Below are 24,674 nucleotides of genomic sequence, written 5' to 3'. Positions count from 1 at the left end.
TGTAAGTCATTCTAGTTCTTCTATGTGAGATGCAGCCACAGCATGGCTTGATGAGTAGCATGTAGGTCTGCACCCAGGATCTGAACCAGCAAACCCCAGGCCACTGAACCAGAGTGCACAAACTTAACCACTCGGCCATAGGGCTGGCCCCATGATAAAAAAAAAAAAAAATTAATGATTAAAAGCCAAACAATATGGGAAATTCCATTTGCAGCAAATCATATAAAAGGGGTATTATGCTTAATATATATGTTTATATAATTTGATAAGAAACAATAACAACACTCCTAATAACAAAGAAGAGCAAAGGAAATGGTCAACAAATACCCTCATCCCCAAGAGAGGAAATATAAAAAGTTAACATTTTTATATAATGTTCAACTTCACTTTAAAAAGGCATATTAAAACAAGATTCTGTTTTTTGCATATCAAATTAATATAGATTTTAATGCTGACAAAGGTACAGCAAAATAGCCACTCATACATTATCAGAGAAAGTAAAATTGGTACAGAGTCCTTTTAGGAGGCAATTTGGTAATCTCTGTTTATCATCTTAATGTTTATATCCTTTGACTCACTAATGCCACCCCAGAGAACTTAGTTTTAATCCAGAATGCAAAAAAAAAAATGCTTTATACGAAAAGATATTCATCATAATCTTATTTAGAATAAAAGAAAATTGGAAACAACTGTGGAAAGAATGTCCAATGCTGAGAGAACAGCAAGGAAATCATTATACTTATGTGCTAAATTATGTCCCTCCAAAATTCCTATGTGGAAGCCCTAACTCCCAATGTGACTGTATTTGCAGACAATGCCTTTAAGGAAGTGATTAAAGTCACATCAAGTCAAAAGGGCGGGGCCCTAATCTAATAGGACTGGCTTCCTTATAAGAAGAGGAAGAGACAGGAGTGACCTCACACAAAGAAAGGCTGTGTGAGGACACAGAGAGAAGGGAGCCATCTGTAAGTCAAGGAGAGAGGACTCTGGAGAAACCACAGGCGCTGGCACCTTGACCTGGACTTCCAGCCTCCAGAATAGTGAGAAAATAAATTTCCATTGTTTAACTACCCAATCTGTGTTTTTTTTTTGTTACAGCAACCCAAGCCAACTAATACACGTACACATAACAGAACCCCACTATGCTCTTAAAAAAGTACATTCATGAAGAATTTTTCACAACACAAAAAGACATTTATAACAGTAAATGAAAAAAACAGCATGCAAAATTATATACAATTAAATCTATGATAATAGTCACAACTATATTCAAATGCATAGCAAAAAGATAATTTTGATGTTAACAGTGGTTGCCTTTTTTGGATGGTAGGGTTATAGGTGAGTTCTGTTCTCTTTTTCTCTTTTCTCCAAATTTTCTACAATTATATTTTACTTTCACGGCTAAAAATTCCACCATTTAAAACAATTCATTTTTAAAGTTTTAGCATCCTCTAGAAAAGGGTATGAAGGAACTTTTTGGCAGATAAGAAATGTTTCATATCTTGACTGGGATAGTTATTACAAAGATGTATACATTTGTCAAAACTCATCAAACTGCTCATCCCACTGCAATCTTGTTTATAAGTGCCTGACAGTGGGGGTCTAGAAACACAATGGGCAGATCATGAGAGAATAATACGGAGAAAATCAGTAAGTTAATCTGTGAACCAAGAAGCTAAATACTCAAGGTTTTACACTGCCTTTCTTAAATCAAGTTAATGTCCCTTCTACTTTTGTCAAAGGGGAAAAAACTCCACCCAAAAACAAAAACCTTGGGGGCCAGCTGGTGGCATAGTGGTTAAGTTTGCACGATCCGCTTTGGCAGCCCGGGGTTCACCAGTTCAGATCCCAGACACAGACCTATGCACCACTTATCAGTCCATGCTGTGGCAGGTGTCCCACATATAAAGTAGAGGAAGATGAGCACAGATATTAGCTCCAGACCCAGTCTTCCTCAGCAAAAAAGAGGAGGATTGGCAGCAGATGTTAGCTCAGAGTTAATCTTCCTCAAATGAAAACAAAAACAAGGGGCCAGCACCGTGGCCAAGTGGTTGGGTTCACATGCTCTGCTTCGGCGGCCCAGGGCTTCACTGGTTCGGATCCTGGGTGCAAACATGGCACTGCTCATCGGGCCATGCTGGGGCGGCATCCCACATGCCACAACTGGAAGGACCCACAACTGAAAATACACAAATATGTACCGGGGGCCCTTTGGGGAGAAAAAGGAAAAATAAAATCTTAAAAAAAAATTTAAAAAAAGACTTCAGTATCCTCAGGAGTGATATTAAAAATATTTTACAAACCACAAATAAATATAAATTAACATACAAATCAATACATACATCAAAAATTTTAAGTAATTCCCTTTCACTCTCTAAATAAAATAATCTGTATCAATACTACTTACTAAGTGATATAAACTGTAGTGTAAATCATCCTAATGGTTTCCAAATCATTTGTTGATTTTTAGAAATTGTGGTGTGATCTCCTGTTCAATGCAATTGTCACTAGCTACAGGATGCCCTTGTTTGAGCCATGATTTAACTTAGGAATATACAAACTCTTCTATTAACGTCCTCATTAAAGTGATAGTGATTAGGTCCCTGGTGCTGAAAGCTTTGTTGCAGTCAGCAAGGGTGGCTGGAGGCTGCCCATGCATGACCATTCAGGCACAGCACATTCCTGGATGCCAGCACTTTTCACATGGCCTGGATCCAAACAGCCTGTACCTTGGCTCTGCTGACAATGCCATCCCAACACTGAGCCACTGCAGAACAGCAGTGACATACTATCTATGTCCCTGACCCCTGCTGCCACCACACCCTAGCATTCAAAAGCTATCAATATCCACTCTTGCACTGTTCCTAGGCTCTGTTCCTGCCTCTGCAGCCACCTAACAGGTAACATCATTAACCTTGTGGTCTCAATAACTTATACTGTTACCAGGCAGAAAGAAAATTTAAACAACTGCTACGGTTTTAACTATATATACTGGCTGAATGACTCCAAATTTACTCTTGGGGAGTTTCCTTTATACATGTAATCATTTTCTATTTCAACACAAGACAATTCCACTTTAATCTGAAATCTTCTTGTAGAGTCCAATGAAGTCTCTACTTTCTTCTGGTGCCTACCTACAGGTTTGGGAATCTGTGATTTACAAAGAGTCCAAGTTTTCCATATAAGAATAACTTAAAGGAGAGTTTACTCTCCTCAGAGACTATTTCCCCTCACTCCCAAATCCTGTGGCAGCAGTAGGGGTGGCAGCAAGAATCAAGAAGTACAGCCAGAAGTGGAAATTGGCTGGGTTTTCTCATCTCTTACTGCTCTAGGCAAGGCGTTTCTTTTTTTTTTTTTTGTATAAGCACTTTTCCTCATTATTATTGTACCTACAGCATTCATACACAGATGTGAAATTGTTTCGTTTCTGACCCAGATTCTGGCTTTGAGTATTAAGTCTTTTCACAGTCCATATTTCTTCATATTTTACCAGGAGGATTATAAATTTATCTGAAATGGCAGAAATTCATTTTGCTTTCAATTTCTCATTCTGCTGTATGCTGCTGAAAAGCAGTACATAATGAGAAGTGAGAGTAGCAACCTGGCCTGATGCCCAGTTGGGAACAGATAAGTTCACCTAAAAAGGACTTGATGCTCCAAATGCCAAAAACTGGAAAGAGGGCTGGAGGGTGGGGAACGAAGATCTGGAAATATGCCCAAGGGTAGTAATGAAGAAAGTGAATTCAGGCTGAGGGTGGAACCTTCTGCCCAGCCTCTGTTACCTCAACGCCTCATTATCTTCTCCATCTTCCCTAACCTCAGGATATTCAACTAGGGAGAAGGTAGAAAAAGTAACTGAGAAAGCAAGGCAACACAAAAAAAGTTAGGAACTAGGGGGAGGAGGGAGTTAAAATATTTAGTCACTGGCTGGAATGTGAGGATTTGGGTGGAGAGATACATACCGGTAACTCTATCTACTGAACACATAATCTTGTCATGTCATCCCCACCTTCAACTGTGCCCCATCAACCACTTAATCTCTCCTATCCCTCCTCCATGCACTCAACACTCTAATCATCTTGAATTACTTTCTATTCTCCAACCATGCCAAACATTCAAGCCTCCAAGCCTTTGAACATGCTGGTCCCCTGCTCGGTGCACATAAGAGGTGCACCCCGACTCCTCCACATAGAAAACTCCCACTTCTTCAAGACTCAGGTCTAATGCAACCTTCTCTGATATGTTCTCTGATGCCCCAGTCAGCATTAGTTGCCCTGTACAAACCTTTCCTTTGTCACTTATTACAGCAGAAGTTAAGAGTACAGCCTCTGGGGTCAGAGAGATTTGAGTTTGAATCTTGATGATGCAATTTGTGCAACTGTAGTAACCAGCCTGCAAGATGGCCCCCAGTGGTCCCTACCTTGTGGCATTCATAACCTTGTATAGTCCCTTTTCATTCTGCATCAGGGTTGGTCTGTGTGACCAATGGAAATGGCATGCCATTTGAGATTAGGTTATAAAAGACTCTATGGCTTCCATCCTGGGCTCTCACTCTCCTTTTCTTTCTCTCTTGGATTACTTACTTTGAGGGAAGCCAGCTGCATGTTGAGCAACCTTATGGAAAGGCTCACGTGGCAAGGAACTGAGGTTTGCCAACAACCATGTAAGTGAGCTTGCAAGCAAATTCTCTAGCCCCAGTAGAGCCTCAGATGCCTTGCTAACACTTTGACTGCAGCCTCGTGAGAAACCCTATGCCAAAAGTACCCAGCTAACTGCTCCTGGATTCCTGAACCAGAGAAACCGTGAGATAATAAATGTTTGTTTTAAACCACTAGGTTTTGGGGTAGTTGATTACATAGCAATAGATAACCAATACACCAGAGAAGGGATGGTAACAGCCTCAGATTTACAGAAGGAAAATCTGGGTTCAAGTCCAGGTGATGGTACCTACTAACAGAATAACCCTCGGCAAAGCACTTAATCTCCAGAGCCTCAGATTCCTTACTTGGAAAATGAGGAAACTGAGACTATACTAATATACTACAAAGCAAATAGCATATTCTAAAACTAGAACGTAAGATATTCAAGATAGAAATAAAGTCTGTAGCAAAACAAATCTGATCCCTAAAGTAGTGAGGTTCAGCTATCCTATCTAAAACAAGTAGAAAATTCATCTGGCAAGTGATATAAAAAAGGAACTTTCATGGTCTTTGAATTGAAATAAAATATCAGGCTTATTTCTAAATACTCAAAAGTTATGGAAAAATGCAAACTACAACATACTTACCTAAAAGCAAAATTTGTATCATTATTTCAGACCTAGGAAACAAAGACTATATAGCCTACAAGAAGTCTAAAAAGCTGCAGGTCTACTCTATTCAGAGTACAATCCTTTACATCTCCTTAGATCCCAGGCCTGGCATTGGAATAAGGTACACTTAGCTTGCTGTGCACCAAACTGCTCTCTTGCTCAAAAAAATGGAGGTATCTATTCTGTTGTCACACTCAATTCAAATGCTTTTTAAGGAATAAAGATAATATACATATTTGAGATCACACTAATGTGGCACAGCTATTCCTGGGCATTAAAAATAAGAAGACTGCAGAAAGAGCAAAGGCGAGAGAAAGCCTAAAGGCTTAAACTTTATTAAAATATGATGATTTTCGGGGCCCAGCCCCATGGTCCAGTGGTTAAGTTCAGCACGCCCCACTTCAGCAGCCCAGGTTCACAGGTTCAGATTCCAGTTACAGACCTACACCACTCATCAGCCATGTTGTGGCAGCAACCCACATACAAAGTGGAGGAAGACTGGCAGAGTTGTTAGCTCAGGGCTAATCTTCCTCAAGCAAAAAAAGAAGATTGGCAACAGATGTTAGCTCAGGGTTAATCTTTCTCCAAAAAAAAAAGATGATTTTCAGTTACCTCTAGTTGTACTGGTTGTAAAGAATTGTGACAGACAATCAGATCTCCTCAGGAGGCAGGAATTTCCCACCCAGGCCACTATATACATAATCTGCCTAGCTGGCAGAGTTCTGACTAGGCTGCTACGACAATGCAGTTTAAGAATGGACCAGAAGCTCTACCTCTCTGGCCTTTCCCTACCTTTTAACTACTGCTGGCTACTCTGATCCAAAGCCCAGGAATGACTAAGTGTACTGACCATATCTTTGGATGACAACAGGACACATGATGCATACTTCAATGCATTGGCCCCGCTCTTCATACAATGTGCCTAAAAGTGATAATGAAGTTATGTGCAGAATCCAAATTGTGGTTTGCACTTTCTCATCCTTCTAGAAAGACATACAAATCCAGGTCATAAAATGTTCCCTGACACTTCTTCACACACAAATGTGTTTTTCCTGAAGTGAATTACATACACAGAAATTTTGTGACTATAAATTTCCTATCACTCAATTCTATAAGATAGATTTGCACACATTAAATGAACCATGGTACTTACACATAGAGATCCATAGGAAACTCCTTCATCATGTGTGTTACAATAAACTCTACCATCAGGTCTGAATGGGGAAAGAAGAAAAATTAGATCAGAATGAAATTCATTCCCTGTCTTTGAGTTGGAAAAAAAACCTTCTGAGTACACCTTGCACTCATGCTGAATGGCATCCACTAACCACATCTTTATTCACGTGCACTTAAATTTATTTTATACCCAGCACTTTTTGCAACACTTTTCACCACCTGCCACTTGTAAAGTAACAAGAAAATTAGTTCGCTCTCCTACTTCCAGAAGGATACCTTGACCTGCCAATAAATTCAAATACAAGGGAGATTTCTCTGTACAGAAATTTCATACCATGGCACTAATGCAAAATGCCAAAGAGAAATCATTTTCTAAGAACCAAGTGATGAAGCAAGAGAGAAGAAATTATGGATCACATCTGTGAGACCGGAGATTCAGCTCTAAAGCTATAAAGTCTATCTCATCTCACTATCACACTTGGTTTGACAAATATTGACTGAAATAGTCTGTGGGGCTTTGGGTCAATAAAGGCTTATTATATAGTCTTAATTACTGTTTCTAAAATCAAGTAGATCTAGGAACTAGGGTTGAATATCCAAGTCAAATTAGATTATGAGTCAAGATCATTTCCCTGAGGAAAATGCAGAATTCTGGGCAGACAAAACTACCTAAGATATACAGTGATCAAAACAGCATGGTACTGGTACAAAAACAGGTGCACAGATCAATGGAACAGAATTGAAAGCCCAGAAATAACACCACACATCTATGGACAGCTAATCTTCGACAAAGGAGCTGAGGGCATACAGTGGAGAAAAGAAAGTCTTTTCAACAAATACTGCTGGGAAAACTGGACAGCCACACGTAAAAGAATGAAAATTGACCACTCTTTTTCACCATTCACAAAAATAAACTCAAAAGGGATCAAAGACCTAAAGATTAGGCCTGAAACAATAAGTCGTCTAGAAGAGAATATAGGCAGTACACTCTTTGACATGAGTTTCAAAAGAATCTTTTCAGACACCATAACTCCTCAGATGAGGGAAACAATAGAAAGAATAAACAAATGGGACTTCATCAGACTAAAGAGCTTCTTCAAGGCAAAGGAAAACAGGATTGAAACAAAAAAACAGCCCACTAATTGGGAAAAAATATGTACAAGCTACTTATCCGACAAAGGGTTAATCTCCATAATATATAAAGAACTCACACAACTCAACAACAAAAAAAACAAACAACCCGATCAAAAAATGGGCAGAGGACATGAACAGACATTTCTCCAAAGAAGATATAAGGATGGCAAATAGACACACGAAAAGATGTTCATCATCAGTAATCATCAGGGAAATGCAAATCAAAACTACACTAAGATATCACCTTACACCCGTTAGATTGGCAAAAATATCCAAAAACAAAAGTGACAAATGTTGGAGAGGTTGTGGAGAAAAAGGAACCCTCATACACTGTTGGTGGGAATGCAAACTGGTGCAGCCACTATGGAAAACAGTATGGAGATTTCTCAAAAAGTTAAAAATAGAAATACCTTATGACCCAGCCATCCCACTACTGGGTATCTATCCTAAGAACCTGAAATCAGCAATTCCAAGAGTCCCATACACCCCTATGTTCACCACAGCATTATTTACAACACCCAAGACGTGGAACCAACCTAAGTGCCCAGCAACTGATGATTGGATAAAAAAGATATGGTATATATACACAATGGAATTCTACTCAGCCATAAAAAAGGACAAAATCGTCCCATTCGCATCAACATGGATGGACCTTGAGGGTATTATGTTAAGCAAAATAAGCCAGACAGAGAAAGATGAACTCTATATGACTCCACTCATAGGTGGAAGTTAACATATAGACAAGGAGAACTGATCGGTGGTTACCAGGGAAAAGGGGGGGGTTGGGGGAGGGCACAAAGGGTGAAGTGGTGTACCCACAACATGACTAACAATAATGTACAACTGAAATCTCACAAGGTTGTAATCTATCATAATCTTAATTAAAAAAAAAAAAAAACACTACCTAAGATACAACCCCCTACCTGTCAGTTCTGCCAGCCTCATCTCAGCTTAATTTACTCAAAGGAAGTTTTGTATGTCTGAACCCTGAACTTTAAGCCTCGTGACCAGTTGACGCATCAATTTGGACCAAGAAAGGGAGGAAAGAATTTGAAATCTTGATCAGGAGTAAAATATTTTACAAATATAAATCACATATCAAGCTTAGACTTAGCCCTGTCTCTCCGGAAAGATCTTTTCCTTTGAACAAGAGCACCCTTTAATTAAGCACTCTATTCACTGGGGTTGCTTTATCAAACTCAACGATAAACACGGTTTCTTGGGCCAGGGAAGAAACATAACTACTAACTTCTTCTCTGAGGAAGAAGCACATCAACCAGGATCCAGCCCATATCTTAATCATGAAAACCTGTCACCAGCTCAGAAAAGTACCAATTTTGATGATACTCACCTAGTACTGCACATACCAAAGGACGGCAGGGAAGGTTCTTGTCTGCTGCCTTCTTCCTATGTCTCATAGGCTTCACACAAAAAAGAAAGGAAATTAGTAGAAACCTGAACTGACATCAATGGCTCATCATCATGTTCTTCATGCAAATAAAATCACTAGTACAGAGTTGCTAACTTTTCTTTCTCTTTTGCTAGTGGTGGGAGTGGGATGGAGCAGGGAGAACTTGTAAATGCTTCTCAGTTATCAGTGCAGGCCTGTACAAAAACACGATTCACAGCAAGACAATAGCCCCAAATGGCATCAGGGCATACTAAAATGGGAAGGCTGTTGTTTTTGCTTTGATTTTATCTATACAAGTGACATTGCTAACAACAAAAGGGGTATACTTGTATTTTTCTTTGATAAAATAATAATTAAGAAAAAGAAGAGAAGGTCACTGTGTAGAGGCAGCAACAGTAGCAGCTGCAAGAAAAAAAGAGAGTTTCAAACATAGACCTCAATGTAATATTTTTTAGCATACTTCCAGGTTTTAGTTTTAGGAAATTCCCTGATCCTTCATATTCTATTTCCCCCACCTTTAAAATAAATAAAACAGTATCTAGTCTTAACTAATCAAAGATCATACTACATTTTCAAAACAAAAGGATTGGGCCCATCTCCTTGTTGAAATCTATGTTACTGATACATTCCAATATTACTGCCATGGGTATATGGTTGTGGATCTTTCCATCCTGGCTTAAGTAAGAAACAGCTCCATGACACACAAAAAATCTCAACAACAGGCATGGGTCTGTTGAACAGCAGTCAAGCAAGAGCCCTTTAGCACAACATTCCACCCACATTTGTTCTAAATAGGATCAATTTCATCTTCCCTGAACTTGCCAACAGAAAAAAACTTCCTCTACGAAAAAATGAGAAGCAAAAAGTCACACCTACCATTCTATGTAAGTTTACTCGAAAATTCATGTTGTCATCATGCAAAAACGCATTGGCATACTGATCCTAAAAAAGAGAGAGAGAGAGAGAAAAAGTAAGGAATGAGAGCTATACTTAAGAATCTCAGTTTATAATCTATCCCACTTCATACAAATCCTTGGACTTTAAGAACTACTTTCAAGGACCAGTTGGAGAGCTAATGGGATGAGCCTAGAGCCTTTAAGTCAAATCCCACTTAAGCCATGAGATTTTACTTGGGTGTAATTTCCCAGTGTATCTCTAACTGGTCAAAAATCTCTAAGCAAATTACAAAAAATAAAAATTAAGGCACAGGGACTTAAGGCAAATGCTCAGAGGAATCTGTTTTCCTATTCTCTCTTCCTTCCCATCTGCCTAAGGAGCCTGCTCTGTTTGTGACAGCTTGAAGGCTTTCATAGGGGCCGCACGATGCATGTGCAGGCTCCAAATGAGGATCTACAATTAAGAAGAAAGGTCTGCGCTCTGCAGGGAATGGGCTTGGCAGAACATGAGAAAACTGCTACACAGGCAGCATAGCAGGAGGCAAGACCCCATCTATCTCTGGCTTTGCTGAAGACTGATGGAAAATCAAAAACTTTTCACCATGGATTAGTAATAAACATCCCTTGGCCCATTCCCAACACCTTTTGGGAAGATCTGACATGCTTACAGACTCCAATTACTATGAACTGTTACAATTTGTGGAAAACAACTTCTTTAAAGATTTTCTTAGAAAGATTTTTGAAAAGCAATTACACCAGGCCCACTGCTAATAATCAGCTCTTCTGTAATCAGCTACCCCTCACCTGGTGAAAAGTAGGTCATCTCTTCACAGAGAACATAAAAAAGGAAAGACTGAGAAAGATCTTTACTCCATATGTACCATCTTTACTATTTTTCTTAAGAGAGAAAAGATCAGAACAAGGAACAGGGAAGGGGGAGGTTGAAGTTACAAATTTAGCTCTAAATTGACTTAAGTTCTGCCATACCTGTGTTGCCACCAAGATCCAGGGTGAGTTCAGGCCTGATTAACCCAACCTACAGTGCCTCCTTACAAAGCCAAAGCACCTCTTCTTTTTCCCCTTCGGCTCTTGTTCTTCACCAAACTGCAACCAGCCCAACTTTACTCAGTTTCCAATCCCTCTTTTTGGCTTTTCTCTCCACCTCCCCCGACAGGAAACCTGAGCTCTTTATTTCACTTTGCTAAATGCAAAAGACCCAACATGAGCAGCTTCAAAGGGGCAGGATTATATTTCCTAAAGAGGCTTAACTCTCTTGTGTAAAACTCTTAAGTGCTAGAATCCTCCATTTCTCAATTATAGCAGTTATCATATCACAATTCATTATTAATTCATGCAACATATACTAATTGAGCCTCTACTATATGCCAGACACTGAGAACACTCTGGTGAAGGAGACAAAATACCTGCTATCAGAGCTTACAGTATAGTGGGAGGAGACTAACAATACAAAGGGAAAAGATTTTCTCTCCCAGGCTTTAGGACCCTAAAAGTCAGGAACCTGAGAAGAAGGGCAGAAGAAGATAGCACTTTGTAAGAGATCAGTTAACACCAGAAGATTGGTGAGACCTACCTCTGCAATACATGTAAGGATAATCAGACAGAGTTTGCCGCTGTGAAGCCGGTGCTCATCTGTAAAGAAAAATAAACCCTTCTCTCTAAATCATCCGGACCATGTTTCTATAGAGAATAAACATGTGTATTATCAAAAAGAACATTCACACTACCCTCACTCTCCCACAAAATTCATGAATGAAAATCAAGGTTCTACCAGAGTAATTTTTGCTTTTCTTCTAGGCAAAAGAATTCTCCCAGAAGATTTTTTTCTTAAATATTCTGATACTCTGATGGACGGCCAACCACGTTCCTGAGAGTCATCTAATTATTGTCATCGTTCCTGCCACCATGGCCCAAATCAGGGCCATGCCCTTTGCTTCCGTGTCAGCCCTTTGGTTTCTGAATACTCAGGTCCATTCCCTTTCCCACCCCTCCCCATCCACCAGCCATAAGCACCATCATTCATACCCATTTACCACAAAATCTAGAAGAGTTTTATAATTGTTCACAACAAATTGACAGTAGAATCAGAAAGAAATTAACTGGAGACCAGGGTTCAGCCCATGCTTCTCCTTGCACTGTGCATATTACTTATGACCAGGAAAGCTATGAACTCTTAGCCATTTTTCTTCCTGCCAAAGTTAGTCACTCTACAAATATTTTCTTAGTACCTACTATGTGGCAGGTACTGTGCCAAGCACTATATATAGCACTGAACTAAACAAAGGTTCCTGGTCTCCCAGAACTCACATTCTAGTCATTAAAAAAGATGAAGGCAACCTCGATAGTGGGGCTCTAAGCCCACACAAATGGCCAAGAAAGAGCTACTCCATCACTGCCAACTACCAGAACCATCAAAGCTTATTTACTTTCCAGGATCTTTGTGGGTGAGGAGGTGAAATGGAGGTAAAAAGAGGGTCATACCAGCATATCCAAAACAGAGAAACAGCTTACGATACTTCAAATTAGCTTTGATAGGACCCAGACTGAAGTCCATTCTGGAGAGATCTATTAACAGATTACAGTGCTACAGAAGTGGAGCGAATAGAATTCATCCTTATATTAACCTGCTACTTCCTCAAAGATGGAATCTATCAACTAAAATTTGACAATTAGAAGGCACAATGGGGGTTGTAGTCCAGAAATACATTCACTTCTCCTCAGAGATAGGCAGTACAAAAAGAGTAATGATGATAATACCTATCTGACATTCTCCATAGCTTACATCAGAGCCCCTAGAGAAATGCCCTACCTATGCAAAACTAGATTCATGAGACTCTTCTACCTATCTCTGGCCACAGAGTTTCTCTGGCACTATCCTCCCTTTCCCCAAAAGCTGATCAGCAACTCCCATAGGAAAGCCAGCAGCTCTCTCTCCACTTTAAAAAAAAAAAAGACAGTGTTTCTGAATACAAAAATAAGGGACATTCCATTAAAACTTTTTTTTTTAATTCAGAAAAGCACAAAAAAAGGACAATAAAAACCAAGTTTAGGGGCTGGCCCCATAGTGTAGTGGTTGACTTTGGTGCATTTCACTTCGGCAGACTGGGTTCACAGGTTCAGATTCTGGGCACAGACCTAACAGCACTTGTCACCACACTGCGGCAGCGACCCACATATAAAGTAGAGGAAGACTGGCACAGACGTTACCTTAGGGCTAATCTTCCTTAACAAAAATAAAGAAATAAATAAAATTTATTTTTTAAAAATCCAAGTTTAATCATACCACCCAGCTGTCATAGCTCTTAAGACTTTGATGCATCAACTTGAAGTCTATGCATAATATATCTACATATTTTTAATATTTTTGCCTAATGTCTATTTTAAAGATTTTATTTTTTCCTTTTTTTCCCCAAAGCCCCCCAGCACATAGTTGCATATTTTTAGTTGTGGGTCCTTCTGGTTGTGGCATGTCAGATGCTTGCCTCAGCATGGCTTGATGAGCAATGCTATGCCCACACCCAGGATCCAAACCGACAAAACCCTGGGCGGCCGAAGCAGAGTGCAGAACTTAACCACTCGGCCACGGGACCAGCCCCCTAATGTCTATTTTTTTTTTTTTTTTGAGGAAGATCAGCCCTGAGCTAACATCTGCTGCCAATCCTCCTCTTTTTGCTGAGGAAGACTGGCCCTGAGCTAACATCCATGCCCATCTTCCTCTACTTTATATGTGGGACGCCTGCTACAGCATGGCTTGACAAGCGGTGTGTAGGTCCGCACCCAGGATCCGAACTGGTGAACCCTGGGCCGCTGAAGTGGAACGTGCAAACTTAACAGCCATGCTTTGAAAGCAAAGCCAAATCAAGAGAACGATAAACACAAAATTCTGGAGAACAGAAAAGGAATGACTGAAGAGGAGGGGAAACACAGGTGGCTTCAACAGCATTAATAATTTCTTAAGTTGGGTGGTGAATTCACATGTTCATTTTATTATACTTCATAATAATGCTATTTATTATATTCATTATCAGCTTTATAACTTAACATTCGTATACATTAAAATTATCTTTTTGGGGGGGCCAGCCCCATGGTGTAGTAGTTAAGTTTGGCACACTCTGCTTCCACGGCCAGGGTTCACTGGTGCAGATCCTGGGTGCACACTACTCATTAGCCATGCTGTGGCAGTGACCCACATACAAAGTGGAGGAAGACTGGCAGAGATGTTAGCTTAGGGCTAATCTTTCTCAAGCAAAAAAAAAAAACAAAAAAACAGGAAGATTGGCAGGAGATGTTAGCTCAGGGTAATCTTCCTCACCCCATCCCTGCCAAAAAAGTATCTTTTTATCGGTATATAATAAAAAAGAAAGAGACAATATCAAGGCCGGGGGGGGGGGGGATGGGAGCAAAGCCAAGAAAAATTTGCTTCTATTGCTCCTAAAAACATAATGAGATCCTGTTAGCCAGGGCATGCAGAAGGTCAGGAGCTTAATAGACAGGAAGAGAGCCGGGCCAATGAAGCCACACAGGAGTCATTTTTCAAACTAATTCTTCATCATACCAAACCTTGCCCCTTGCCACATTTAGGCTGCCTTTTGGCAAAAGACCTAACCCAGTCTGAGTTTAGAGAGACAGCTTGAGACCATCTATACTGCAATTAATCTGCTCTCAATTCTGCCTTCCATTTTATGTATGGCAAAATGACAAGGACAAAGAAGCTTATATAATCATTAAAGCGACAATTGAGTTCCAAGGGCCTCAATTCACTGTGTTACATCAAGCAAAGCTAAAAGTACATTTTCAGGGTCACATCCATGCAGTTTCTCTCTTCTATGCTTGCTGTGATATTTCTAGAGAAAGGAAGAAATTCTTTCTTCCCATAAAGGAGAAGCAATGGCCTCAGGAAACACTGATACACAAGTCTTGTTATCCTTGCCTGCCAGATCTCACTTGCCAGGACTCAAAGGGTCACCAACTCTGCAGCTCCCAATTGACTCTCTATGTTAGGAGTTTGTGACATGGACTACTTGCATCTGTCTCATCCCTTTATATAGCTTTCTCTCTTGAAAGAGCACACTCACAAGGCATAACAGAAGAAAAAAGTCTAAGTTTGCAAGACAGAAATCTCCAAAAGTTAATGCAATATGTCTGAGCATAACGGGGTTTAGATTCTGCCCACCCAGGCTCCTTTTAACTCTGACAATTCTTCATTTCCCATATTTACCTTTTAGATCTCTATCTCTGCCTACCAATGTTTCCTTCTCATTCCAAAAGCTCCCAAATCCCAGTCTTACCTTCTTATGCAGCTCTTGCCTTTCAGCTCCATTCTGGAATTTCTGAAAATTCTCATACCAGAAACCTGTCCAGCCCACTTGGCATATCAGAGCCATAAAGCATACTTTATGCCTAAGGGAATCTTAAAGCACCTCACAAACATGGACTATAATTTAAGAACCCAAACTTCAACTACTGAGCAGAGAGAAGAGCTGGTTCCTAAAATAGGATTTAAAGATTCTTATAAAGAAGGTTTATAAAGGAAGCATATACACGAATTGTCAGAAGTGATTAACTCCCAAGAACTTAATTCCAAAGGACTTTCACTTTCTAAGTAACCATAGCTAGACTGTTTTAATTCTTAACAAATAATATTTCAGTTACTTTTGTAATTAGAAAAAAAATCACTCTAAATGGGAAAAGCCCACTGGATCAAAACTGTAGGTACCTAATAAAATGCTAATAAAAATGTTCACTAAAATGCTAGGCGTAGTTAAAAAACTATCAGCTATGAAAAACATTTTTGGGACAATTGAGAAAAACTAAATATGGACTGAACATTATACGACATTAGAGAATTATTGTTGATTTTCCTAGTTATAATGGATAGCTAGGAAAATGTCTTCAACATTGAGATACATGCCACAGTACTTAAAATGTGAAGTAGAATGATGTCTGCAACCTACTTTAAAATGGTTGAACCAAAATAACAAGAATACACGGAAAGAAATTTAAAGACAAATCAAATATGGCAAAATGTTAACGGGTATGAGTGGTCACTTTACAATCCTTTCAACTTCTCTGTACAGACGGCCCTCCTTATCTGTGGGTTTCACATCCTCAGATTCAACCAACCTCAGATCAAAATTTTGTAGATATGAGGAATTGAACTGAATCTGCACATGTGAAACCTGCAGATATGCAGGGCCAACTATATTCATTGCACTACATACATCATTTTACATAAGGGGTTTGAGTACCCACGAACTTTGGTATCTGTGGGGGTTCCTGGAACCAATTCCCTGCAGATACTGAGGGACGACTATATAGTGGAGATTTTTTCATTCAAAAAAATTGAAGGAAAAATGCTACCTCAGTGTCACCATGAAATAAAAGGTTTATTTCCAGAGAATCTTAAAACTGGGATATATCCTGCTTTCGTGAGGTACTTAGAGTAGTCAAATTCATAGAAACAGAAAGTAGAATGGTGGCTGCCAGCAGCTAGGGGAAGAGGAGAATGTGGAGAATGGGGACTTAGTGTTTAATGGGTACAGAGTTTCAGTTTTACAAGATGAAAAGAGTTCAGGAGATGGATGCTGGCAATGGTTGCACAACAATGTGAAGGTACTGAATGCCACTGAATCATACATTTAAAAATGATCAAAATGGTAAATTTTGTTATATATATTTTACCACAATAAAAAAATAATAAATAAAAATTGTGAACACACATATAAATCCAGCATAAAAAAACACCTAAGATATACACTGGGTAGAATTTGCTAGGTTTCCTCTTAATCCCTTCTCACTCCTAGTCCAACTATTCTACTACCTTATCACCAATTACAAGATCATAGAAAAATCATAAACAGAGGAAGAATGAGAAACCAGACAGAATAAACTCAAACTTTTCCAACACCCATTTCTCCCTCACTTCCACCCTGCATTTCTGGGATGGGTACGAACACTTCTGTGCTAAGTGTAAAGCAGCACAGTGCCTCTGGATCTCACCTCTTCCTACTGTGCTCTGCACACCAGTCCTCTAATTCTCACCATAAGCCGATGCTTTCTGTTCTTGTCCTCAAAAGGGAATTCCCTGGAGCGTGCTAATCCCCCCACTTCCCACACAAAAGGGTTTGCATCTACTTACCAAAATCTGCTAAGAAGACTTGCTGGTTTCCATACAGACCAATTTTTTTTTTCCTGTTCTATTTTGGAGTACTCCCCCTCCAGCTTCAGGTTTTCCCAACACCACCTAATTGCCATCTGGAGTGAAAAATCACTATTTTCCAGTAATCAGGAACATCACCCTACACAAGAGGCCTCAAGGGTTCATTCTGTCAAAGCTTCAAAGTATTAATGCTGCTCCTTGATTCTAGCTAAGTAGCTGCCTGAAATACCTCTTGCTTCCTGAGCCCCGAAAGTAGCATGCCTTACCTTTGGTATCCTGCATGACAATCGAGCTATACTTCAAGAAGGTTATCAGTAGATTACTGGTCTGTACATCTGCATCCAGTGGGAGTTCCACAGAACTTATAACTGGAATAGAACACATGAAATACACTTAGCCTCTAACATATTCCCTCTAACACTTCTACCTACATAGTCAATTTGCCAGCAGGCAAGGAAATCACTAAATAAGCTTTTTCCACAACAGAGAGAGGACCAGTGCTTGTCATAAAACCTTTATCTACTCTTCCTAGGCCTCTAGAGCCCTTCCTACTCCCAAGATTAAGCCCAATTCCCTTCTCTCATATCTAGGAGGGCCAGTCTCCAGGAATCGAGCTTTTCTCCCAACATCCTAAGAATGGTATTTTGATTCCACTTCTAACCCCAAGTAACCCAAAAGGGTTCAGGGTCCTTCTTAAAGGCACTTTGATTTGTACCTAAGGGAAAGATTTGTACTGAATATAAATGAGCCCTGCTTTGATGAGTGTCCTGCTTAAAGTAAATGACAATTCATTCCTAATAAGGAGAAATCTTGCTCAATTTTGAGAAAAAGCCTTTATTTAGGCTGGAAATACCCAAGATGGAAGGGAAAAAAGTTAACACAAAACTATACTCAAATTCTAATCCTTAATCTCTTCCCTTCTGAAGGAGAACCTGAAAAGGAATATCAGGCTGAAAACGAGTGGACATTATTGATTGGGACACCCTGGGAACTGAATTTTATATACCCAGCCACTTGTTTCCAAGAGAAACTATGCCTTGCCCCCACGCTCTGAGCTACAGTCCTAATGAACAATGAGGGACCAGACTAGGGCTGATCCACACAGAACAGTCTTAATGTAGCTTTCTCAAGTTTCTAAGACCTTAAATTACACTTAGACATCCTGTTAACCACTTTTACACTGTCTAAGACATAATATATAAGCAAAATGAGGTTCATGGTGGCCCAGACAAACTAGAGAATCTACAGCTTTCTGCTGTATTTTCACCCATTAAGACTCAGCTGAGTTTGGGATATCACTCATAATATGTATTCATAACCATAATGGATCTCTCTGGAGTTATTACGATATATGCTGAGAACACTTATTAACAATGGGAAACATTTGCATATTATGGATCCATAATACACAGCAAGCACAGCAAAAAGCCTTATGAGAATAAATTAGCACGCCCAACCCTTGGCTGTTTTCCCACAGTTCAGCCTCCAAGAACTAATAAAAGACAAATATATTTTTATGTTGAAATACTAAAAGGTCTTAATTCATGTTACGGGTTAATAACCTGAGACCGTCATTTCAAACTACAGCCTATTTTGAAGCTCAGAACCCATAATCGTTCCTTTGTCCGATACAAAGAGGCATCCAATTGGTAAGTGGGACTTTTTTTCCCCACTCACAATGCAGTAATAACTGGAAAACTATCTTATATAATATGCAGAAATATAGAAGTATATGTATTTTTAGTTTACCAGAAGGTTCTTTCATGCCAAGGCTGAGTTGTCAAATGTCAAGTCTGAACTGAGAACAAATGTTACATCGAAACTGCTGCCTTTTAAAAATAATGGCTCCAGTGACATACCTTTAAATATCACTGCGCTACTGAGCACCACTATAATTAAAAACCAAAATCTGAAAACAAGGTTATAAAACTTAGGACCCCTACAGAAAGGAAATGAGTTAGGAGAGAGGAAAAAGAGCAAAATAGGATAGAATAAAATCCCTCACAAAATAAAATCTCCTTCCTAAGGAAGAGTTATTCCTTGATCTTCAGCTTCATAATTCTTCCCAGCATAATTCTTTGTCAAAGAAGACAGTCATTTGAAAGTGGGCTGACTCCATCTTCCCACTAGAAAAAATAAAAGCTCACTAGTTGTACGTAAGTAAGCACAAATCCTGCCATTGCATAATCAAGAGTGTAGGCGGAAGTGTTCACAATGAACAGTTTGAAAGGCAGTTCTCTGGAGCATCCAAACCCCAGCATCACATGGAACTCATGGAATACACAGACATATATATGGCTTTTGGTATCCATGGTAACCAGGCAGGCTTCAACCTTAAAGAGAAAGAACAGTATTTCCATTGGATTATTCAGGGACCTGAATAAGCAGAGACAAGAAGGCAATCCTTACTACTTGCTCCTTGTCATTAATATATTTTGGAATTTGGCTTTCAATTCTAATCCAATTTGCTACCATAGACTTGAATGTCAATGGCATTTCCCTGTCATGCTTCTGTACCAATACTGCTTGTACTACGTTGAAATGCTACTGCCACAGGTGCTATATGAAAATTTAAAGCAGAGAAAGCAGATGAAAGATCAGTTCACATACAGAAAGTAAGGAGGCATAAAGAAAGGATCAGAGTTAGAATTACTGTACTTCTTTACCCAAAATGTGGTTAACATTTTAGGCAAAACATCAAGTATTAATGAAGATTATTTTTAGGTTAACACATTCCATCAAACACTCAGCTTACAACAGAACAACTCAGATGACACGAAGTTTGTTGGGCAAAATTCATAATTTCTTTTCTGTTACCTTTTTCTTACGCTCTAGCCATAAGATTTATAAAGTGGACATTTTTTTTATTTTTAGGGGGAGAAGGCTTAAATATCCACCGAACTCCAAGTTATAATACTCTCAAAGCTTGTTGTTTTCTAACTGGGAGTGGCTGGCAGACACAGAACAGTGAGTAAATCCCAGGTTCACTTTCTCATTCATTTATTCAACAAATATTCACTAAGCAACGACCATGCCAGACACTATGCTGGGCAGATAGTAGTGAACAAAATAAACGTAGTCCCTGCCTGATCCATGTCTTCGCTCTTAGTGTCAACTCTCACTATCCTTAGGCAAACCACTTATTTTTCTGGCCTCAATTCCCTCATTTGTCAAATGGTAACTTGAGATAATATTTCAGTGAGATATTCATAATGAAGATCTCATCTGAGCCTCACAAGTATCCTGCGAGTTTGGCAGGACAGGCATCACTGATCTCAAAGGTCCCTTTCAGATCTAGCACTCCCTGGTTCTACCATTCCCTGAGGAGGAAAAGCTGGAGTTATGTAGCTTCTTACACAGAGAGAAGCACTTGACTATCTTTTCCCAAGTTTTCTTTGGAGCTTTGGGGTCCTAAAGGACAGTACCTCAAACAGTTGCTTAATTGAAAGAATTAACAACTGGTGTTCTTCATTTAACACAGCTATGCCCACCCTGAAAGAGTCAAGATCATATTAATCAAGACAACAAAAGAGGTAGTGGGGTTACCATCAGAGGAGGGCGGAGTGGTCCCCAGTGGTGTGGCTGGGGTTGTTGGAGCAGGACTGACAGGGGTAGTCACCAAGCCCATTTCTGGATGACTCTGAAAAATAACACAGACAAACAAGAAAAGAGAGAAGTCAGTTCTGAGTATTCTCTACTTAATTTCCCTTCTAGTATTCCTAGCCTCGTGATTAGAGAGAAAGCTCACTGAGGAGGGACTGCTTCTACGTTTCGTTCTCATGAGTACCTGATTTATTACTGATGCTTGCCAACTCTAATAAGAAGCTCTGTGGGCTACTTTTCTTTAAGCATCTAAGTTCCCATTACATAAGTTTTTCTGCAGAACCACACAAATAAAAAACTGGGGTAAACAAATTGAGAGCATTATTCTACCAAAAAAGGGCATTTGCAGTCCTATCCGAACCTAGGAAGAGACTATTCTCTCAGATCAATAGACTGTTCTGATGACCACATAGTTGACTAATAAATGCAGGTGAGCCAAGGGATAACAGGTATTATTTTAAAATCTATGCAAATGGAAGCCTTCCTGTTCCACAACAAATAAGAATGTATAGGGTGGGGAGGCAGAGACAAGGGGGAAATATCCATTGGGTCTGAATGACAGCTACTCTCTTCTTCCCCAAAAGCTTTACCAGCATTTTACCTTCCGCACTACTTCCTTTAAAATCAACTACAGAATTCAGAGAGCAGACAAAGAACACAGAATAGTGGATAAAGTCTCCTATGTTATTTGTCATGAAAAATAAGTGTCCTTGTAGGCAGACCCCAAACCAGCGCATTGCCTTTTAAGCATGATCTTATTTTTTGTTAAAACTTAATCAGTGGATTCCATACACATTTGCCCTTGGAGAAAAAAGCGTAAGCAAGCTCTCCTTTAAAAGAAATCTACATACATATTTTAAACAGTCTGACTTTAAGATAAAAACACCATCAATTTTTTAAGACAGCTTTCACAGATAGCACTTGAGTTCTCAGTCTATTTTAGTCCCTTCAGTACGAACTACAGAAGAGATCCCTTAGGCAAGCGACCCAGCACTCAGCATTCTACAACTTTCTGCTTTTAGCATTTGCAGTCATTTTTTCTGTTAACAGCCAACCTGATGCTGGACAGGATATTTTTTACTTTTCTTCTCTGGAAATTGGTGAGATCATAAGATAAGTAACCTGGCTTATTTTATCTCTGGTTGTAACTCAATAGTGGTTTAGAAAGCAGAAAGCCTGATATAAAAAATCCATATGATCCCAAAAAACCCATATGGGCAGACAATACCAAGGGATTTCCAGAAAGCTAAATGAAGTAATTTAAACTCATTTGGGTTAATAGAATCAGTAAACTAGTCAAAAACATTAACTTTGCGTGTTATCAGGCCCACTTCAGCACCAGATGGAATCATATATATTGGAGGATAGCATGAAGCAAAGACGATTGATGCAACTCTTTGTTACCAGTTACCAACACAAAGCATGTTTAAACAGGCACAGCCAGACAGGTTTTTCAACGGAGTGAATCTGTATGAAATTTAGGGAGAAAAACGATTGGAGTTTTTAATATAACCAACCTGGGCTAACACTGTGATGAAGTTGCGATTTAAATGAACAGCTTCATAAAGTGCCAGAAGGATGGCCTCATTGGTTCTAAAGAAAGAGGACAAATTAGAGCAGCTCTTATAGTGGAGGAGTAAAAACAGTATAACCATCAAGATAAGATTTCACTCCAGTTCCTCATTATCAATCCTTTTAAGTTTCTAATGTCCCCTAGATTTCCTTTTGGGCTTATGTAAAGGGTATACATAGGCAAAGAGTCAGGGTCTTAACTTTAATTCCCTAGGACTAGTTCTTATCTACTTTATTCACTATCTTCCCTCTCACTTTCCCCTCCTAATCCAGTTAAGTCCTTAACTGGCTCAGATACCCAGCCTTCTTTCATTTCATTCCAGAGATAACTGGGAACAGTTTTTCAGGTTCTTGGGGCTCAATACATATGACCAAAGTAGGGGTTTCTGAGGGTCCATTATTGTTTAAAACCCAAGAAACATTTGATAAATCACCAAAAAAAGTTTGAATCTGTAACAGATTAGCGGGGCCGGCCCTGTGGCTGAGCGGGTAAGTTTGTGTGCTCCCCTTTGGTGGCCCAGGGCTTCACTGGTTCAGATCCTAGGCGCGGACATGGCACCGCTCATCAGGCCATGCTGAGGCAGTGTCCCACATGCCACAACTAGAAGGACCCACGGCTAAAGATATGTAACTATGTACCGGGGGGCTTTGGGGAGAAAAAAGGAAAAATAAAATCTTTAAAAAAAAAGATTAGCAAGAGGTAACATTTCACATTCTCATATCTAGCCAGAGAGCCCACACTAAAGTTAAAGTCACTGAACAAGAATGTTAGGCACTTACTGTACTGAAATTTTCTCATGGGCATCTGCTATGAACATGCTGCCCACCTGTGGAAGAAAAGGGGAATTGCAGACTTACAGCAAGGAAATGCTGAGAGGAGATCTGTGCCATGAAGCCTTTAATTAGTGAAAAAACAAGCTGCTTGCAGCCCAAGGGAAGTTAGAACTCTGGCCCACCAGTCTCACACACCAAAATCAGCCCACTTTGAAGATCTTAAAAGAATCATAAATAATGAATGAAATAATAAGAACTCCACTAAATCGTCTTTCCTTAAAGAGACTTAAAAAAAACAATCCCAAGGGCCGGCCCCATGGCCTAGGGGTTAAGTTCGCGCACTCCGCTTCAGCAGCCCAGGGTTTCGATGGTTCGGATCCTGAGCATGGACATGGCACCACTCATCAAGCCATGCTGAGGTGGCATCCCACATAGCACAACTGGAAGGACCCACAACTAAAAATACACAACTATGTACCAGGGGACTTTGGGGAGAAAAAGTAAAAATAAAATCTTAAAAAAAACCAACAATCCCAGCACTTTCGTCCAGCTTTCCTTTTCAATGTGTAAGGTTTAGTAACCACTGACAGCAAGTAAATATTAACCTAGACATCCTCCTCACTCTGCATCTTTCCTGGAAGTTGCTTATCTGAAGTCAGAAACTAACTCGTGAAGAACATCACAGAAAGCAGGCTGATTTCAACCAACACAGAGCCATCTTCAGGGGAATATCTGGGTTTCAGACCAGAACTGTCTATGTAAGACACATTGTCCATCTTTCAGATCACAAAATCTTTAGTTTGTATCCTAGGCAGGGCAGCCAAATAAGTAAACAGAGTAGGTCGCCTCCAATATGTGTGATATCAGAGGCACTGAAAAAGATGTCCATTCCTCTAAAAATGCTTACACCTGCTTACTGATGCCCAAAACTATGCAGCTGGAGCTTCACTTGTTTGTTAGAAAACTTCTTCTTGGCTGAAAGGCAAAGATCCCTAGGAACAATATAATCATAGTTAATTCATTTAACCAAACACCAATACAGCACTCACACTGTTCTGACTTCTGAGAAACTTTACTCACTTATGCTTCAGAGTTAATCAATTCCTTTCCTGAAAGTACGCTCTGAGAAAGAAAAAGGAAGAAGGTATAGACATTGGGGGGAAAAAACCTGCCTTTTTGTGGGATAGAGGGATGGCCATTTCTTGCAATGAACTCAAAAACTCTCTTGCCCTAGGGCTGATTACTTGAATACTAACGCCCAAGAAAAAAGACTTTCTGAGTCTGCCTAGATTCTAAGACCTGTTAGATTTATCTCTTAAAAATTAGTTTCATATTATCTGGTCCAAAATGCCTATAGTGCCAAGGTTGAGAAACCTTGCTCAGGAGTCTTGCAAACTGGACCAATAACTTTCCTAAACCATGGACCTCTCAGCCCATTAAGCCTTTAGAGAAGTGGCTCAGATCCACTGCACCAATCTCTCAACTTCAGGACCAGCTATGAGGGATGAAGTGGCCACAGCAGACAGCCAAAGAGCACTCGGGGTTGGACTCAGATCTAAACTCTCCTACTCTGTGTGCCACAGGGTCAGTCCTCAAACAGAGTCAACTTTTTAGGAAGCA

At 39.7% G+C, this 24,674-nt stretch overlaps 1 protein-coding gene across 19 annotated transcripts in view; it reads right to left on the bottom strand.

The window, feature by feature from the left end:
• ARMH3 (armadillo like helical domain containing 3) overlaps positions 1–24,674 on the bottom strand; it is a 173,124-nt gene that overhangs the window by 115,671 nt on the left and 32,779 nt on the right. For all 19 annotated transcript variants that reach the window (XR_011421657.1, XR_011421652.1, XR_011421658.1 and 16 more), the window contains 8 exons: positions 23,061–23,107; positions 22,226–22,301; positions 20,652–20,745; positions 17,372–17,473; positions 11,520–11,578; positions 9,909–9,974; positions 8,973–9,042; positions 6,465–6,525 (listed from right to left, as the gene is read on the bottom strand). Coding sequence is in view for 9 of the 19 variants with exons in the window: in XM_023640545.2 (XP_023496313.1) it covers positions 6,465–6,525; positions 8,973–9,042; positions 9,909–9,974; positions 11,520–11,578; positions 17,372–17,473; positions 20,652–20,745; positions 22,226–22,301; positions 23,061–23,107 (575 nt within the window). In the remaining 10 variants the exon portion in view is untranslated. The remainder of the gene's footprint in view (positions 1–6,464; positions 6,526–8,972; positions 9,043–9,908; positions 9,975–11,519; positions 11,579–17,371; positions 17,474–20,651; positions 20,746–22,225; positions 22,302–23,060; positions 23,108–24,674) is intronic.

The sequence above is a fragment of the Equus caballus genome, chromosome 1, assembly GCF_041296265.1.
Source record: "Equus caballus isolate H_3958 breed thoroughbred chromosome 1, TB-T2T, whole genome shotgun sequence".
NCBI lineage: Eukaryota > Metazoa > Chordata > Mammalia > Perissodactyla > Equidae > Equus > Equus caballus.
This window is presented reverse-complemented; position numbering and strand designations above follow the sequence as displayed.